The sequence below is a fragment of the Propithecus coquereli genome, unplaced genomic scaffold, assembly GCF_000956105.1.
Source record: "Propithecus coquereli isolate 6110/MARCELLA unplaced genomic scaffold, Pcoq_1.0 Scaffold619, whole genome shotgun sequence".
Taxonomy (NCBI): Eukaryota; Metazoa; Chordata; class Mammalia; order Primates; family Indriidae; genus Propithecus; species Propithecus coquereli.
In genome coordinates this window covers 422,652-442,559 of record NW_012152163.1, presented here as the reverse complement: position 1 = coordinate 442,559, position 19,908 = coordinate 422,652, and the positions used below count along the sequence as shown (strand labels likewise).

Genomic DNA, 19,908 nt, shown 5'->3' with positions numbered 1-19,908 from the left:
AAAAAAATTTTTTTTAAACAACTTTATTGACATACCATAAAATTCAACCATTTTAAATGTACCCTTCAATGATTTGTAGTAAACTGAGTTGTGCAAACATCACCATAATCTATTTTTAGAACATTTTCATCACCCCAAAAAGATCCCTCATGCCCATTTACAGTTTAATTCCCTTTTCAACCCCAAGCCCAAGGCAACTACTCATCTATTGTCTCTCTAGATTTGCTTTTTCTGGACATTTCATATAAATAGAATTATATAATATGTGATGCTTTGTGTGTGGTTTCTTTCACTTAGCTTAATGTTTTCTGAGGTTTCTCCATGTGACAGCATGTATCAACAGCTCACTCCTTTTTATTATTGAATAGAATTCCATTTTGTTTATTCATTTACCAGTTGAGGAACATTTGAGTTATTTTCACTTTTTGGCTATTATGAATAATGCTGCTATGAACATTCACATGCAAGTCTTTGGCTGACATGTGTTTTCATTTTTCTTGGGTCTATATCTAGAAGTGGAATAGATAGGTTAAATGACAAATTTATGTTTAACTTTACTGTTTCCTACCAGCAATGTATGAGACATTCTTGCCAATGTTTGCTGTTTTTTTTCTTTAAAAAATTGTTTCAAATTATGGTAAAAAACATATAACAGTTAATTTACCATCTGAACCACTTTTTAAGTGTACAGTTCAGTAGTGTTAAGTTTGTATATTCATAATCATGCAAAAGATCTGAACTTTTCATCTTGCAAAACTGAAACCCTATATCCACTGACCAACAACTTCCCATTTCTTACTCCTTCCAGTGCCTGGTAACCACCATTCTACTTTCTGTTTCTATGAATTTAACTACTTTTGATACCTCATATAAGAAGAATCACATATTTGTCCCTTAGAGAACTGGCACATTTCACTTAGCATAGTATTCTACAGGGTCATCCATGTTGTAGCATGTGACAGGATTTCTTTCCTTCTTTTTTTTTTGAGACAGACTCTCGCTTTGTTGCCTGGGCTAGAGTGAGTGTGGTGGCGTCATCCTAGCTCACAGCAACCTCAAACTCCTGGGCTCAAGTGATCCTTCTGCCTCAGCCTCCCGAGTAGCTGGGACTACAGGCATGCGCCACCATGCCCGGCTAATTTTTTCTCTCTATATATTTTTAGTTGTCCAGATCATTTCTATTTTTTAGTAGAGACGGGGTCTCGCTCTTGCTCAGGCTGGTCTCGAACTCCTGACCTTGAGCGATCCACCCGCCTCGGCCTCCCAGAGAGCTAGGATTACAGGCGTGAGCCACCGCGCCCAGCCTGGATTTCTTTCCTTTTTAACACAGAATTAATATTCCATTGCATGAATATACCATATTTTGTTAATCCATTCATCTGACTACAGATATATGGGTTGCTTCTACTTCTTGGCTGTTGTGAATAATGCTGCTATGAACAAGGGTATGTAAATATCTTTTGAGACGTTCCTTTCAGTTTGTTTGCATATATACCCAGAAGTGGGATTGTTGGATCATATGGTAATTCTACTGAGGAACTGCCACATTGTTTTTCATAGCAGTTATACTATTAATACTTGACATTCCCATCAAGAGTGCACAGGGTTCCAATTTCTCCATATCCTTGGCAACATTTATTTTCTGTTTTTGTTTTTTTTTTTTTTTGAGGTGAGGTCTCACTTTGTCACCCAGGCTAGCATGCACTAGTGTCATCATAGCTCACTGTAACCTCAAACTTCTGGGCTCAAGTGATCCTCTTATCTCAGCCTCCAGAATAGCTGGGACTACAGACGTGTACCACGACACCTGGCTAATTTTTCTGGTTTTATTTTTGTAGAGACAGGGTCTCTTTCTTGCTCAGGCTAGTCTCGAACTCCTGAACTCAAGCAATCCACCTGCCTTGGCCTCCAGAGTGCTAGGATTACAGGAGTGAGCCACTGCCCCCAGCCTGCATTGCGGTTTTGATTTGAGTATCTTTTCAGATGTTTATTGGCCATTTGTATATCATATTTGGAGAAATATCTATACAAGTCCTCTGCCCTTTTATAAATTGGGTTATTTGTTGTTGAGTTTTAGGAGTTCCTTATATATTCTGGATATTAACCCTTATCAGATATATGGTTTACAAATATTTTCTCCTGTTCCATAGGTTGCCTTTTCACTCTTGATTGTTTTACTCTATTTTTCTATTTTTTATTTTTATTGTTTCACTCTATTGATGCATAGAAGTTTCAAAGTTTGATGTAGTACCATTTGTCTATTTTTGTTTTCATTGCCTGTGCTTTTGGTGTCATATTTAAGAAATCAAGGCTAAATCCAATGTCATGAAGCTTTCCCTCATGCTTTCTTCTGAGTTTACTAGGTTTGGGTCTTATATTCAGGTCTTTAATCCATTTTGAGTTAAATTTTGTATATGGTGTGAGATAAGGGTCCAACCTCATTCTTTTGCATGGGGATATCCAGTTTTCCCAATACCACTGCAGAGACCATATTTTCGCCATTGATTGACCTTGGTACCCTTATTGAAGATCGCTTTACCATATATGCAAATATTTATTTCTGGGCTCTCTATTCTATTTCATATGTCTATATTTCTACCTTTATGGTTGTTTCACATTATTTTGATTACTGTAGCTTTATAATATATTTTACAGTCAAGAAGTATGAGAATTCCAACTTTGTTCTTTTTTTCCCAAGATTGTTTTGGCTATTTGGTGTCCCTTGCAAGACATCAACTTTTGTAAGATGGAAAGTTGGTTTCCCTTGGGATTCAATATGAATTTTGGGATAGATTTTTCTATTTCTGTAAAAAATGCCATGAGGATTTTGATAGGGATTGTGTTAGATCTGTAGATCACTTTGGGTAGTGTTGACGTCTTAACAACATAAGTCTCTCATCCCATGAATATGGGATGTTTTACCATTTATTGGCATCTAATTTCTTTTAACAATGTTTTGTAGTTTTAAGTTGTACACGTCTTTTACTTCCTCAGTTAGGTTTATTCCTAAGTATTTTATTCTTTTTGGTGATATTGTAAATCAAACTGTTTTCTTAAGTTCCTTTTCAAATTTTTCATTGTTTACAATAATGCAACTGAGTTTTGTGAGTTGATTCTTTATCCTGCCACTTTGCTTAATTTGCTCATTAGTTCATTTACTAGTATTTTTGTGGAATTTTTGGATTTTCTTATCTACATATATGATCATAGATGCCTTTTATTATTATTGTTTTTTCTTACCTAATTGCTCTGTATAGGTCTCCCAATACCATGTTGAATAGAAGTGGTGAGAGCAGGCATGTTTATCTTGTTCCTGATCTTAGAGGAAAAGCTTTCAGTCTTTCTCCACTGAGTATGATGTTAGCTGTGGGCTTTTCATATATGGCCTTTATTATATCAAGGTGGTTTTCTTCTATTTCTAGTTTTGGTGTTTTTATCATGGAAGGGTGTGGAATTTTGTCAAATGTGTTTTCTGCATCAAATGAGATAATCATGTGGTTTTTGTCCTTCATTCTGTTAATGTGGCATATTATACTGATTTTTGTATGTTGAACCATCTTTGCATTTCAGGAATAAATCTCACTTGTTCATGGTGTACAGTAGGCCCTCAGTATCTGCAGGTTTCACATCGATGGATTCAACCAATTATGATTAGAAAATATTAGAAAAAATATTTACATCTTTACAGACTTTTTTCTTTATCATTATTCCCTAAACAATGCAGTATAACAATTATTTACATAGCATTTACATTTTATTAGGTATTATAAGTAATCTAGAGATGATTTAAAGTATACAAGGGAATATTCATAGGTTATATGCAAATACTATGTCATTTTATAAAAGGGACTTGAATACCTGTGAATTTTAGTATCTAAGGGAGGTCCTGAAACCAGTTTCCTATGAATAACAAGGGACATCCCTTTCATGTGCTATTGAATTCCGTTAGTATTTTTTTGAGGATTTCTACATCAATATTTATCAGGTATATTGGTCTGTATTTTTCTTACAGTTTCTTTGTTTGCTTTTGTTATCAGGGTAATACTGGCCTCATAGAATGAGCTAAGGCATGTTTCCTTCTCTTCAATTGTTTAGAAAAGTTTGAGAAGGACTGATATTAATTCTTTAAATGTTTGTTAGAATTCTCCAGTGAAGCCATCTGGACCTGGCTTTTTCTTCTTAGGAGTTTTTGATTACTGATTCAATTTCCTTACCAGTTATTGGTCTGCTCAGATTTTCTATTTCTTCATAAGGCGATCATGGTAGGTTGTGTGTTTCTAGGAATTAATCCATTTATTCTAGGTTATCCAATTTATTGGTGCACAATTGTTCATAGTATTCTCTTATAATCCTTTTTATTTCTGTGGCATCAGCTATAATATCCTCTCTTTCTGATTTTAGTAATTTGAATCATCTCTCTTTTTTCTTAGTTAATCTAGCTAAGGGTTTGCCAATTTTGTTGATCTTTTCAAAAACCCGACTCTTAGTTTTGTTCATTTTTTCCTATTGTTTTTTTCTATTCTCTATTTATCTCTGCTGTAATCTTTACTATTTCTTCCCTCTGCTAACTTTGGGTTCAATTTCTTCTTTTTCCACTTTCTTGAGGTACAAAGTTAGGCTGTTGGTTTGAGATGTTTCTTCCTTTTTAAATGTAAGCATTTATACCTATAACTTCCCTCTTAACACTGCTTTTGCTGTATCTGTAAGTTTTGTATTTCCATTTTCATTTGTCTCAAGGTATTTTTTAATTTCCCACGTGATTTCTTCTCTGACCCATTGGTTATGAGTGTCTTGTTTAGTTTCCACACATCTGTGGATTTTCCAGTTATTATTCTGCTATTGATTTCTAGTTTCATTCCATTGTGATTGGAATAGATACTTGGTATAACATCAATCTTTTTATATCTTCTAAGTCTTGTTCTTTTGCCCAACATGTGGTCTTTCTGGAGAAAGTTCCATGTATACTTAAGAATTCACGTTCTGCTGTTGTTGGGTGAAATGTTCTGTATATGTCTATGTTCAAGTGGCCTATAGAGTATTGTTTGAGTTCTCTATTCCCTTATTGATCTTCTGTCTGGTTGTTTTATTCATTATTGAAAATAGGGTATTGAAATCCACTATTGTTGTGTTGCTGTCTATTTCTCCTTTCAACTGTCAATGTTTGCTTCATATATTTAGGGGGTTTAATACACGTTTAATACACATTTTTATAATTGTTATACTTTTTCAATAAATTGACTCTTTTATCATTACACAATGTTCTTCTTTGTCTCCTGTAAGCTTTTGACTTAAAGTCTTTTTGTCTTATATTAGTATAGCCACTCCTGCTCTCTTTTGGTTATCATTTGCAAGGAATATCTTTTCTCATCCTTTCACTTCCAGCATATGTATAATAATTCTTGAGTCTCTTGTAGATGGCATATAGTTGGATTCTGGTTTTTACTCCATTCAATTTGGTTTTTGATTGGGAAGTTTAATCTATTTACATTTAAAATAATTACTGATAAGAAAGGAGTTATTATTGCCATTTTAATTGTTTTCTGCATGTCTTATAGCTTTTTTGTCTCTCCTTTCCTTTTTTACTGCCTTCCTCTGTATTTCATTGATTTTTTTTGTGTGTGGTAACATGCTTTGATTTCTTTCTCATTTCGTGTATAAGCTATAGACATTTTAATTAAGGGTACCACTGCAATTAAATATCTTAAAGTTTAACAACATAGTTAACCTGATAACAACTTAACTTCAATTGCGGGATAGGGTATTCTTGGCTAATTGCTTTTTTCTTTCATCATTGTGAATATATCATCCCACTCCCTTCCATTCGTTCTGCAAAGCTTCTGCTGAGAATCCACTGATATTCTTATAGAAACCCCCTTGTATAAGTTATTTTTCTCTTGCTGCTTTTAAGATTCTCTGTTTTCAATTTTTAAAATTTTTTTTTGTAGAGATGGGATCTGTTTATGTTGCCCAGGCTGGTGTCAAACTCCTGGCCTCAAGTGATCCTCCTGCTCTGGCCTCCCAAAGTGCTGGGATTACAGGCATGAGCCAATGTACCTAGCCCTGTCTTTGATTTTGAGGATTATAACATGTCTTGGTGTGAGTTTCTTTGAGTTTATCCTAGTTGGAGTTATTGAGCTTCATTAATTTGTATGTCGATTTCTTTCCTCAGATTCGGGAAGTTTTTGGCCATTATTTCCTCAAATAAACTCTCTGCCCTTTTCTCTCTTTCTCTTGCTCTTCTCCTTCTGGGACTCCCATAAAGTGTATATTAGTTTGCTTGATGGGGTCCTATAAGTTCCTTAGGCTTTCTTCAATTTTTTTACTTTTTGCTCCTGTATCTCAATGATTTCAAATGATCTATCTTGAAATTCACTGAATTTTTCTTTGGCCTGATTAAGTCTTCTGTTAAACTTCCTAATGAATTTTTCAATTCATTTATTGTATTTTTTTCAGTTCTAGAATTTCTGTTTGGTCTTTCTTATAGTTGCTATCTTTTTTCAAAAAAAATTCTCGTCTTGTTCATGCATCATTTTCATGGTTCCATTTTAGTTGTCTGTGTTCTCTTTTAGCTCCTTGACTATCTTTAACACAGTTGTTTTAAATTCTTTGTCAGGAAGGTCTGAGATCTGTAAGATCATTTGGGTTTTGTTTTTGGAGTTTTATTTGTTTTTGTTTTTGTTTCTTTTGGGTTGGTTTCTGGAGCTTTATTTTTTTAATTGGGCCAAGTTTTCTGGGTTTTTTGTTTGTTTTTGCATGCCATGTGATCATTTGTTGAGATTTAGGCACTTGATAAAATAATCACCTTTCCCAGTCTTTACAGAGTAGGTTTGTGCAGGGGAAGACCTTCACCAATCTGCCTGGCTAGAGGTTCTGGACCTCAGACTTTTCTGGTGATATGTTTGCTTTGGACTTGTGAACGTACTTTTAACTGTCTTAATTCCCCAAGTGGCTTGTCCCTGTTTCTTTTAAGGAACCCACAATCTAATCTGTTGCTCCCCTTGCTATTTGCCTATGAAACTGCAGACTCTTTGCAGTTCTAACATGTTGCAGCGTTCACCCGTTTTCAGCAGTTTCCAAACTATGCCACTGTTCCCATCAGTGCTCCAAGTCTGGCAAGACAGAAGCCAGTCTCTCAGGCAGCCCCCAGACAAGCTAGCACATTGGACACATGGTCCATTCTTTTATTTCTGTCCCAAGTGAGGAGCTGGGGCGTGGGAGGTTTGTTCTTGGTTGTGTCATGCTATGCTGTGTAGGGGGAGGGACTTGGTTAAGCAATAAATGTCATAAACTTTCCTACCACTTTTAATAGAGCACTTTCTTGGTTATGCATTGGCTTGGGCACTGTATCTCCTTAACTCATCTCTAGCGTTCTCACAGATATTCTGGTCCGTATATTGTTAATTCAGTGTCTCCATGGGGTAACGAGGGTCTGGAGCTTCCTAGTTCACCATCTTGCTGATGTCTCTCAGATCATTCTTACTCAAGGCCTTCTGTTCTTTCACTCCAATCTGGACTGATTGCTTCCTAGGTCTGTTATTCATTGTAATCTTGGGACTTCTCTTCAATACTCTCCTGGATTAAATCTGGTATTCCCTGGATCCCATGCCTCCCTATTTTTTGATTACTCCCTCATTCCTTTGATGCACTCCCTCAGCTAACTTCCTAAGAAATAGGGTATGGAGATGTATTTTCAAATTCCTGCATATCTGCAAATGTTTTTATTCTACCCTCACACTTAACAGTTTGGCTAAATAAAGAATTCTAAGTTGAAAATCTTTTGTTTTATCCAACTGCTTTAGGGTTAGCAGACAAAAAGCTGGCAATTAAGCTTGGAGATAACTAAAGTTCAGAATGTGGAAGACTTTATTCCTGGAGTACCAACTGTACACTAGTTGTCTTTGTTTATTACAGATGGTGCGTTCAATTTCTTTAGACAACGAATCCTCTGACTTTTTGCCTGAAGGGTATGTAAACTGTCTACTGATTTTTCTGTGCTCAAGAATGAAGAGGTTGATTGTTTCATCCACAGACTTTCAATAAAAATCCATTTATAGCCCGTATCTGACTTCCATCCTCTACTATATATTATGTTTCTGAGTCCAAAACCTCTCTGGTGCTCTAAAGGGAAGATTTCCTCCATCCTTGGCTGCAGCCTCTTCTACATGCATCCTAGTCCGTACCTTTTTCTGTCCAGCTTCATTAGCCATCATTCTTACATTTTCTTTAGGTCTTCCAAATCTTCATTCGAATCTACTGTTCTTCCTCTTATTTTTATAGTCGTGGATTTATAACTTTCTCTATTCATTTACTATTGTTCTTAATGGGATCTCATAGAAGGAAAGGGGTAAGTCAATGTACTTAATCTTCAATAGGGAGACGGCACATACCATTTCAATAGGAATTTTTTGGCACGGATAGGAGTATCAGGAGGGACTATGGCATAGACTTTATTACCAGATTTGCCGTCACTTTTCTTTATAGTTAAAACCTCCTCTGCAGAAGATACATCCTCATAATTTTTATGTTACCTCTTCCTCCATGACATAGGTGAGCAGTTTCCAGTCCCACTCCACTGTCTTGGCATTGGCTGGATGTAGCCTGAAAGTTAAGTGACATCAATTAGAATTCTGGAGAATTTAGTGGAAGAAGGGATAGCATTTGGAAGATCATAGAAGGAAGAAGCTTCCTCTTATCCTCAGTGCTCTTGCCCACCCTCTGGTATCATACTATGTCAATCTGAGGGTAGCAGAACTTCACTGTTTTTGCTACCCAGTATCTACTCCCCTTTTGGGGAAACATTAGTATTCCAATATTGTCTTGAAAAAACCAATTCTTTGTTACTTTTAGCAAACTGGCTTTACCTACGAGAATTCCAGGATAAAGCATGTGACTTATTGAGCCAATCATGATATTCTACCCCTCAGTTCACAGTGATTGGATCAAAGATGGGCTAATGTCTCCTGTTAGGCCAATTAAATCCTGTAAGACTCAATTTCAGAACTATTATGTGACTATAAGTGAAGTAGATTCTCTCTCCCACTGGGAGTGTTATAAAAACCTGAGGCTGGGTGGGCTAACATGTGGAGCCTGAAAACGGCACCAAAGCAAAGCTGGAAAATGAACCCTCGTAACCATTTTTGCATACTGAATCATGTCACACCTTATTCCTAGGTTTCTAGTAAATGAGTAATTAAATTCTCTTTTACCAGCTATTAAAACCAATATGGACTGGATTTCCTGTAACTTGCAATCCAAATAACACTAATATACTAAGTTACTCTCCCTAATGGCTAGCTGAATAAAGCTTAGGCAAGAGAAAGCTGTGCCCTGAGTCCAGGTTCCCCAGAAGTTTTGCCAACAGCCAGCTGTTATGATTCATACTGTTGAATTTTCATGAGAAGCATGTAGGCTTCCTTTAGGACATCCACAGTCTCAGAGCCACTGAGCAGGATTTTCTGGATGATGTGAGCCACAATTTCTCTGGGTGGGTAATGCTGGGGTGACACAAAGTCCATCAAAAACTGCACGGTCCCCAGGGGAAAATTTTCTTCAATGGTGTTTGTCACCATTCTTAGTCTTCGATGAGGGATGGGTTCTAATTTTTGACCTTTGTTCTGTAGAGATAAAAAGAAGGAAATTAGGATGGGTTTCTATAGTACATAAAAACAAGAGGTTCTAGAATAGGCTGAAGACAGCAAAGTCTTCCATGCATTTGAAATGTTTCATAATTTAAAAAAAAGTCTTATCTAAAAAAAATTTGAAAGACATGGGAGAAGCTTATATAAAGTTAAAAAATAATTAAAAATTCTACATATAACACGATTTAATCTATGAAACATAGCATCTAGAAAGAAAAATATAAAGGAGTTGAGAGCTAGCCTAGGTTGATTTTGGGGAAAGGGTAACAAGAGATTTAGGGGTAGTTGTAATGCTCTATCAGATATTAAAATAGATAAGAAATAAGTTTTAAATTTATTTTGTTAGAAGTTTTCATTTTGTTGTTTTTTTTAAGACAACAGTAAATATTTAGTTGCCTTCTTCTCCTGAAAGATATGTATATAAAGACTGGAAGAGAATATATGGAAAGTGATTTTCTACTATGTGGGTAGTAGAATTAGGGATGGGTTTTCCCTCTATATGTTCTTTTGTATTTTTTAATTTTTTCATAAAAGGCACTTATTACTTTTATAATTAGAGGGAAAAAACATTAAAAAGTTTCCTTGATATAGGAATATAACAACAGTGGTAACTATTTTTGAACACTTAATTTAGTTCTTACAACAACCCTTAGAAATACATACTATTATTAGTATTTTATAGATAAAGAAACTGCGATCTACAGAGTAAGCATTCGTCATGAAACAAATGGCAGAGCTGGTTTCAAACATAGGTGGCATAACTCCAGAGCCATCCTCTTGACTCCTACTCCATATAAACAAAGAAACCAATAAATATGTATGTTAAAAATTCTAATTATTAAAAAAATTAAAATACCTATGTATAAAAAGGCAACTGGGAAGGAAACACACCAAATTATTCACAATAATAAATGCTGTCTGATAGTACCAAGGGTATATCATAAAAATATATATATTTAATATATATATCATAAAAATGTTTTATAATAAACAAGCACTATTTTTAAAATCAGAAAATAAGTATTAATTTAAAAAATAGCTCACTAAACAAAGATCTGACAGCATGCATTAATAGAGTAAAACAATGATGGCTAGAATTGCCCTCCCAGAAAATCTTTTGGAGGAAAAAAGACCAGTTAGCTTTCCTTATATCTCAAATTACCTACAGGTTCCCCCTGAGCCCACTGATGAGAAAGACCATGATTGTATATGGCATGTAGTAAGAATTAAGAGCTAGGGAAGACAAGAGAAAAACAAAAATTTGCTTTGATGATTGGTTTTACATGTGATACACTTTATAATCTTGAACCTATATTATTGATCTTTTGCCTACAAATAGGGACATCTACAAACAGAGAAAGGTTTATAAATTGTTTTGATGTCCATACCCTTAAAGGGAACAATATTTATAGAGCACTACTACAGACCCTGAAAGGTAGCTATGTGCTTTATGTGTTTACCTTTAAGTCTAACAACTCTATGATATGAGCATTATGACTTTTATTTTATAGTTAAAAAAATACTCAGAGGAGTTAAGACCAATGGCTGGTAAGTGGCAGTGGTGGGGACTAGCTGAAGAAGTTTTGGGTGAAAAATGATCAATACTTATTTATATTTTTCAATATTTATTAAAAACCCAAAAGAAATCATAGGAGAGACAGAAAAGGTTTATAGATGTATTGTAGGTGGCTGAGGTTCTTTAAGGTGGTAAGAAATAAAGATAAAAAAGAAAAATCCACTTTGTCTAGTCTAATTGCCAACTCATAATCCAAGCTATGTGTACACAGCAGGGGGATAGCTTCTCTGTTGGTGCCGCATCTACAAAGCACCACAGCCTTGACTATGGAAAACTGATAAACTCTCAAGTCCCTCAAGAGTGCTCTTGATGACAGACAGACATGTCACCAACTTGAGGCAAATCCACAGGAAAAAAGAGAATGAGCTAGTGGTCGGGTGGAGAGAGAAGACATAAAGCATATTAGAAGACATAACAATTAAGACAAGGGGAAAAAAATCATTCTCTAAGGCCAAATCAATGTGAATGCCTGGCACCTGCTAAGATGGATGGCTGATCGCTTAAACAAGGGAGTGTACCTTTTGACTTTTTGAACTACCTCAAGCCAATCTTCTTAATATGGGGGATGTGGTGTAGATAACAACAAAAAGTTTCATATTGTGGGACTTGGACACAATTGTTTGTTTTTAAAGACAGGGTCTCACTCTGTCACTGAGGCTGGAGTGCAGTGGCATGATCATAGCTCACTGTAACCTCAAATTCCTGGGCTCAGGTGATCCTCAGCCTCCAAAGTGGCTAGGACTAGAAGCACACACCACTATACCCAGCTAATTAAAATAACTTTTTTTTTTTAGAGATGGGATCTCACTGTGTTGCCCAGGCTAGTCTTGAGTTGCTGGCCTCAAGTGATTCTCCTACTTTGGGGCCTCCCAAAGTGCTGGGATTACAGGTGTGAGCCACTGCTCCCAGTCACAGTTTTTTTTCTTACATATCTAGTTTAGTTCTCGTAGATCAATGGAGACCAATGAGAAGTAGAATACCCATTAAAGTCTTAAAATTGAATTTCCTCCCCAAAGTCAGAGAGTAGCAATTTTGGAGGCACTGAAGTGACAAAGAGTAGTATTATTTCTGTGATATGGGAGCTGTAATAAGGGCATTGGGAAAGTAAAGGGATAGGAGCTGAAGACAAGAATTTTAATATGACCTATGATGAGTCAGACACTCTGGCGCTTTACATATATTATCTCATTTAATGACCCTGGAGGTATGTTTTTACCTCCATTTTACATATAGGAAAGCTAAGGCTCAGAAAGGCAAAATAACTTACACAGTGCCAGTTTTTAAGTGTGGGGCTAAAATTTGAACCCAGATCTGACTCTACACTGCATGGTCTCCACTAGTGGGAGAAAAATAAACATTTCATTTATACTTGGCTTCTCCTTTCATGCACGTACTCCAATCATCCTGACCTTATCCTAGGCCTATAGATAGGACACTTAATCCTTAGGGGAAGATATATTAGCTCACCTCTCTTGCATCTTTATCCGGTATTAGTGTCTGGAAGAAGAGGTGATGAACTGGAGGTCGTAGGAAGTACTTCAGCCTATGCAGGCATGGTCTGTTGTACAACCCACCTTGTGGTTTCTGTGCTTGTACCTGGGCAGGCCTGGGGTTGGCTGGCTCTGACAGTGATATCTCTTTTCTGGCTGGGGTTTCCATGACAGAGAGCCAAGGAACTTTCTCTAAGGAAGTTTCAGACTGTGGGGACTGTGGGCTGGGAGAGCAGCTCAGAGAGGATGGATTTGAGATATCCATAGAAGTGTTACTATTCTGTACATCATTCTGGGGAGAGTCAGGCCTGTCTCTTGGTAAGTGAGGCATGTCCCCAGGTAAGTGTGGCATGTCCTCTGATGAGCGTGGCACGTCTCCTGACAAATGTAGCATGTCTCCAGGTGAATGCAGCACATCTCCCAGTAAGTATGGCACATCTCCTGGTGACTGTGGCTCATCACCTAGTGACTGTGGCATGTTTCTTGGTGACTGTGACATGTTCCCTGGTGACTGTGGCACATTGCCTGATGACTGTGGCATATCTCTTGGTGACTGTGCGACATTGCCTGGTGACTGTGGCACATCACCTGGTGACTGCAGCATGTTTCCTGATGACTGAGGCATGTCTTGCAGGTGTGCCACATCTTGTGGGTATAATGTGTTTTGAGGTGGGCCTGGTACATCTCGAGGTAGGCCCAGAGAGTCTTGAGGTGGATTTGGTAAGTGTTGAGGATGCCATAATGTGTCTTGAGGTGAGGCTGGCATGTTCTGCTCAGGGCATGGCACTTCTTGAGGCGGATGAGGCAAAGCTTGCAGTTGGCACTGCAACATTTGTGATGGGCATGACAAGGCTCGTGGTGGACATGAGGAGGCTCGTGGTGGACATGGAGAGGCTCTCAGTGGACATGGCAAGGCTCGCAGTGGGCATGGCAAGGCTTGTAGTGGGCAAGGCACATCTTGCTGTGGACATGGCAAGGGTGCCCTTTGATTGCTGCTGCTACCATTATTGCTTGTTGGGGAGAGGGAGCTAACATCTGAAGACAGCTGTAATCTTGCCAAGAAGTTGAGGTCACTTTTGAACGTGGTTGTGCTACAATTCGGCTCTGCTGGGTAAACAGAGTCCCCACTTATGGATGTAGGGGGTTGGGGACCTTCATATGTGTTTTCTTCCAACAAGTCCAAATCCACAGGATCACTGTTAATGATTCTCCGTGCCGCAGGTCGAGAGCTTCTGTCCACTCGCCCTTCCAACACCTCTTTGCCGGAGAGGCTGGGACACGTCTGAAGACTGGTTGGCTCCTTCTGGGAAGGAGTGACAGGTTCTAAAGTCAAATCAAGAGTGGCAATAGGTCTACTTTCTTCTTCAGTTCTTGTCAGGTCAATCACACAGAGTCCACTGCGATCCTTTGCCCTTGGTCTGGTTTCTCTAGTTAAGTCAATGAAGTCCTGTTGAAGGATTGTGAGAAGAGAAGAGGTCAAGTAGGGAGTCTCAGCTTTATCTAAGGAGACTTAAGTTTTAGCTTTTAAGGATGAGCATTATTTTACCATTTCACTTCACTGATAATTTACACATGTATAACATAGGATATTTCCTTTGGTCAACATTTTGGTATTGTCAAATTTGTCAATTTCTATACATTCTTAAATTATCCAAATGCCACATGCACATGGGAGCATAGTGGAAAATTTTTTCTCATCTAAGGAGGAAGGGGAAGTAGTAGGAGATATTCCAATCTTAAGTCACAAAGTACAAACCAAACTTTATCTATACCAGGATTATCTACAACAAAAGCTAAACAAGAAGTGAAGCTAATATAAGAGAATCTATGCACTAAGAGTGTGTTGAGTGCCTTCACATGGTATCTTTAATTTTCACAAGACTACAAAGTAGGCATTATCATCTCCACTACACAGATGGGGAAACTAGAGTTCCGACGGATTAGGTTATTTGCTAAGTGGTAGAGATAGACCTTCAAGCCCAGATCTGTCTCCTTTCCCTGCTAGGGCCTAGGAATATACAACTTCGTTCAATATGTAATCAGCCTAACAACAAATACAGAAGATAACACAATAAGGGTTATAAAACCAATAGTGTAAGTCTGAGCCCTAACAAGATTAATTAATGGAAAGCTTTCTATCTCTACTTCCATTGCTCAACGAATTGATCAGGCAGTCCACAAAGCCTGATGATATAGTACAGAGGTAATGTAATCAACTTCTGTGTCATGAGCCTAGAACAATGTTGTTCTCTACCTTTCCAGTGACTTCTCACCTGGTTGGGTACCATTGCTATTGGTATGTTAGGGCCCTGGGGCTGGCAATACTACTGCTGCTACCACACTACTTCTTTCAGCAGATGGTTACCACTGTCACTAGCACCAAAGCAGGGCACAGGATTCTGGGTGGGTCAAGTGAGAAGCTGACATGTACCTCATCCTGGAACAGGATTGTTCCAGGTGAACAATCTAATGCTTCAATCCTACGAAGTAGCCATATAATATCACTGCCTTTGGTGACTCTCAATGGCTAGCTGAACTGAACATAAATACCTGAAAGGCCACCGAAGGTCTGAAAATGGAAATGCATTTTTATTTCATTTTCCAACTGTCTACTGTTAGTATAAATACTGACGTATATATTAACCCTATATCCTGCAAATTTAAGTTCACATAGTAGTTTAAAATTTTTTTGTAGATTCCTTAGGGTTTTCTATATAAACAATCATGTTGTCTGCAAATAAAGAAGTCGTACTTCTTCCTTTTCAATGTGTATGCCTTTTCTCTTTCTTTCTTCTTCCTTCCTTCCTTCTCTTTCTTTCTTTCTTTGCCTTACTGCAATTGCTAAGGCATCCAGTAGAATTCTGAATAGAAGTGCTGAGAGCAGACGCTCTTGCTTTGTTCTTGAATTTAGAAGAATTTCAGACTTTCATCATTAAGTATAATGTTAGCTGTGGGGTTTTCATAAATGTCCTTTATCAATCTGAGGAAGTTTCCTTCTTTTTCTAGTTTACTTTGAGTTTTAATTGTTAATAGTTGTTAAATTTTGTCAAATGCTTTTTCTGCATCTGTTGAGATGACCATAATTTTCTTCCTTTGTCCTATCAATATCAGAATTTATACTAATTGATTTTCTTTCTCTCTCTTTTTTCCCCTAGAGACAGGGTCTTACTCAGTTGCCCAGGCTATAGTGCAGTGCTGCGATCACGGGTCACTGCAACCTCAACCTCCTGGGCTCAAGTAATCCTCCTTCAGCCTCCTGAGTAGCTGGGACTAACTACAGCCGTGCGCCAGTGTGCCTGGCTAATTTTTTTTTTACTTTTAATTTCTTGTAGAGAGGGGTCTCACTTGTTGCCTAGGCTGGTTTCAAACTCCTGACTTCAAATGATCCTACTGGCTTGGCCTCTCAAAGTGCTGGAATTATAGGCATGAGCCACTGTGCCCCATCTAATTGATTTTCTAATATTAAATGACAGGGTACAAAAGTGTCTGCTTTTTTCTTCAGGAATCCCAAGTCTTTTTTTTTATTATTATTATTCCAGGGTTTTGTGAGGGTACAAACATTATAGTTACACTTTATGTCTTTGTCTCACCCAAATGCGGGTTAAAGGCATGCCCTTCCCTCTCTTTTAGAATTTGTCTAGGAGGTTTTCTGGTCCTCACTGGAAGACAATGCTCCTCGAAAAAAAAATTCACCTTGCAATCCTGGGGATACTTTACTTGGTTATGACGTATTATTCTTTTTCTACATTGTTGGGCTTTAATGAATTAGTATTTTGTCAAGAATTCATAAGGGATATTAGTTTGTAGTTTTCTATTCTTGTAATTTCTTTTTTCTGGTGCTGCTATAAGAGTAAAATTGGCCTATAAAATGACTTAAGAACTATTCCCACCTCTTCTATTTAGGTTGTGTTGGAATGTTACTTTCTTGAATATTTGATAGAATTCACCAGTGAAGCTATTTGCACCTGAAATCAGCTTTGTAGAAAAGTTACAAATTAAATTTACAAATTCAATTTCTTTAGTAGATATATGGCTATTACAATTTTTCTATTCCTTCTTATGTTAGTTTTGTGACTTGTGTTTTTCCAGGAATTTGTTCATTTAAATTACCAAATTTATTGGCATAAAATTGTACATAAGAGTTCCTTATCATCTTTTAATTCTTTACTCTGCACATAATTCTTTATTCCCAATTTCTATTTTTTATTCCCAATATTGGTAACTTATATCCTCTGTATTTTTTTGTCCCTGATCAGTCTAGCTAATCAATTTTATTGACCTTTTCAAAGAACTAGGTCTTTTGTCTGTTTTCTATTTCATTTATTTCTGTTATCTTTATTATTTCCTTCCTTTCGTTTACTCTGGACTTAAATTGCCCCTTTTCCTAGCTTCCTAATGTGGAAGCTTAGATCACTGATTTTTAAAGATTTTAGACCTTTTTCTTTTCTAACATTACCTTTTTTTTTTTTGACAGAGTCACTGCAACCTCCAACTCCTGGGCTCATGCGATACTCCTGCCTCAGCCTCCAAAGTAGCTGGGACTACAGGTGTGTACCACTATGTCTAGCTAATTTCTATTTTTTGTAGAGATAGGGTCTTGCTCTTGCTCAGGCTGGTCTTGAACTCCTGGCCTCAAGCAATCCTCCTGCCTCAGCCTCCCAAAGTGCTAGGATTATAGGTGTGAGCCATCACGCCTGGCCCTAGCATTAGCTTTTAAAGCTAAACATTTCACTATAAGTACTACTTTGCCTTCATCCCACAATTTTTAATATCTAGTCACTTTATTATCATGGAGTTTAAATTTACTTTCATTATGTTCAGAAAACATACTCTGTAAGATATTAATCTTTTGAAGTACACCAAAATTTGTTTTATGTCCTAACATAAGACCTGTATCTTGGTGAATCTTCCTGGTGTGCTTGGGGGAAAAAAGGGTATTATTCCATGGTCATTGGTTAGAGTTCTATAAATAACAATTAGGTCATGGTAGTTGTATTTTTCAGGATCTTTGGTTTCTTTAGTTTTTGGGGGATCTAATTGTGCTACCAATTAGTGAGAGAGGTATATTAAAGTGTTCAATCATGATTATGGCTTTGACTATTTTCCTCTTGAGTTTTTGCTTCAGGTATTTTGAAACTGTTTATTAGGTGCATATACACTTATAATTATTATATCTTCCTAATGTATTAACCCTTTTATTATTATGAAGGATCCTTCTTAGTCTCTATCAATCCTTCTTGTATTGATGTCTATGTTTTCTGGTATTAATAGAGCCACCCCACATTTCTTACACATACTATTTGCATGGTGCATTTCTTTCTATGATTTTACTCTCTGTATTTGTGCCTTTCTATTTAAAGTGCACCTCAAAGATAGCACATAGTTAGTTCTTGGTTTTTTGTTTGTCAGGGGGTCTGGTCTGACAACCTTTGTCTTTTGATTACAATTTTTGGTCCATTTACACTTAATCATTGACATGTTTGCTTCTAAATATACAATTATACCATCTGTTTCCTATTGTCCTGTTTAGTGTTCCTCTGTTCTTCCTTTGCTACCTCCATTTATGCTAATCACATATTTTTTGGCATTCTATTTTAAATCATCTATCGGTTTTCTAGCTATACCTTTTTATTATATTTTTAGTGGTTGTTCTTGGGATTACTGTATGTAAATTCAACTTATTACAGTGGACTTAGAAAAAAATATTGAATTACTTAAGGTAAAAATATAGGAACCTTACAAAATATTCCACTTACCCTATGCCTCATACTGTATTTTTGTTGTCATATGTATTATATTGGTAAACATTTTGAATTCATTAATATACTATTACTATATTTGTTTTCAACAGTCACTTGTCTTTTAAAGAAATTAAGAAATAACAAAAAGTTGTTATTTTCTTTCTACACACATATTTACAGTTTCTGGTGCTGCTATTCATTCCTTTACATAGATCCAAATATCCATTTGGTGTCATTTCCCTTCAGCCTAAATTTCTTGTAGTATAGGTCTACTAGTGAAAAATTCTCTCAATCTTTATTTACCAGAAAACGTCTTTATTTTGCCCATATTTTTGCCCTAATATATAATTCTTAGCCAAAAGGTTTCTTTATTCCATCACTTGAATGTCAGTCCAACGTCTTTTAGCCTCCATAGTTCCTGATAACAAGTTAGCTGTTAATTGCATTGCTGTTTCCTATATGTAACATATTATTTTTCTTTAGACAGTCAAGAAGTGGTTTTCTGTGTTTATCTTGCTTTGAGTATGTTGTACTTCCTGGATCTATTAGTTTTTCCAATAAGTTTGCAAAAATTCCAGCCATTATTTCTTCAAAAATTTTCTATAAGCTACTGCTGCCCCTCCTTCTAAGACTCTAATTACACATATTATAAATTGCTTGATATTGCAGTGCATATCTCTGAGGTTCTATTCAACTTTATTCCATCTCTTCCCTCCTTTCCTGAAATTGAGTGATTTCTGTTGATCTATGCTGAACTTCACTGTTTCCTTTGCCAATCTGCTTTCTTTCCCAATCTCCTGTTGAACCCATTTAGTTTTTTCTTTTTTAGAACTTTTGCCTTTTACTTAATTTTTTAGTCTTTTTTAAATTTCAAAATACGGGGGTACAAAAGTTAAGGTTGCACTGAGTCATACTTATAAGCATGCACATCCACAGACAGTGTGTACTGCACCTATTAGGTGTGAATTTACCCATCCCCTCCTCTCTGCCTCCTGTCTGACACCCGATGAATGTTACTTGCATATGTGCACATAAGTGTTGATCAACTAGCACCAGTTTGATGGTGAGTACATGTGGTGCTTGTTTTTCCATTCTTGTGATACTTCACTTAGAAGAATGATCTCCAGAGCACCATCCAGGATAACACAAGAGGTGCTAGTTCACCATTGTTTTTTGTGGCTGAGTAGTATGGTATACATACATCATATTTTATTAATCCACTCATGGACTGATGGGCACTTGAGTTGTTTCCACATCTTTGCAATTGTGAACTGTGCTGCTGTAAACATTTGAGTGCAGATATCTTTTTTACAGAATGACTTTATTTCATTGGTAAATACTCAGTAGTGGGATTGCTGAATTAAATGGTCCTTTTAGTTCTTTGAAGTATCTCCATATTACTTTCCATAGAGGTTGTACTAGTTTGCAGTCCCACCAGCAGTGTATGAGTGTTCCTATCTCTC

General features: G+C 36.8%; 1 protein-coding gene across 1 annotated transcript in view; it reads right to left on the bottom strand.

Annotated features, from left to right (window-relative positions):
• Window positions 1–19,908, bottom strand: part of SIMC1 (SUMO-interacting motifs containing 1) — an 84,967-nt gene that overhangs the window by 30,368 nt on the left and 34,691 nt on the right. The window contains exons 3-6 of the mRNA XM_012659475.1: window positions 13,267–14,151; window positions 12,682–13,158; window positions 9,382–9,614; window positions 8,529–8,598 (exon numbers count right to left, since the gene is read on the bottom strand). Of these exons, the coding sequence (XP_012514929.1) occupies window positions 8,529–8,598; window positions 9,382–9,614; window positions 12,682–13,158; window positions 13,267–14,151 (1,665 nt within the window). The remainder of the gene's footprint in view (window positions 1–8,528; window positions 8,599–9,381; window positions 9,615–12,681; window positions 13,159–13,266; window positions 14,152–19,908) is intronic.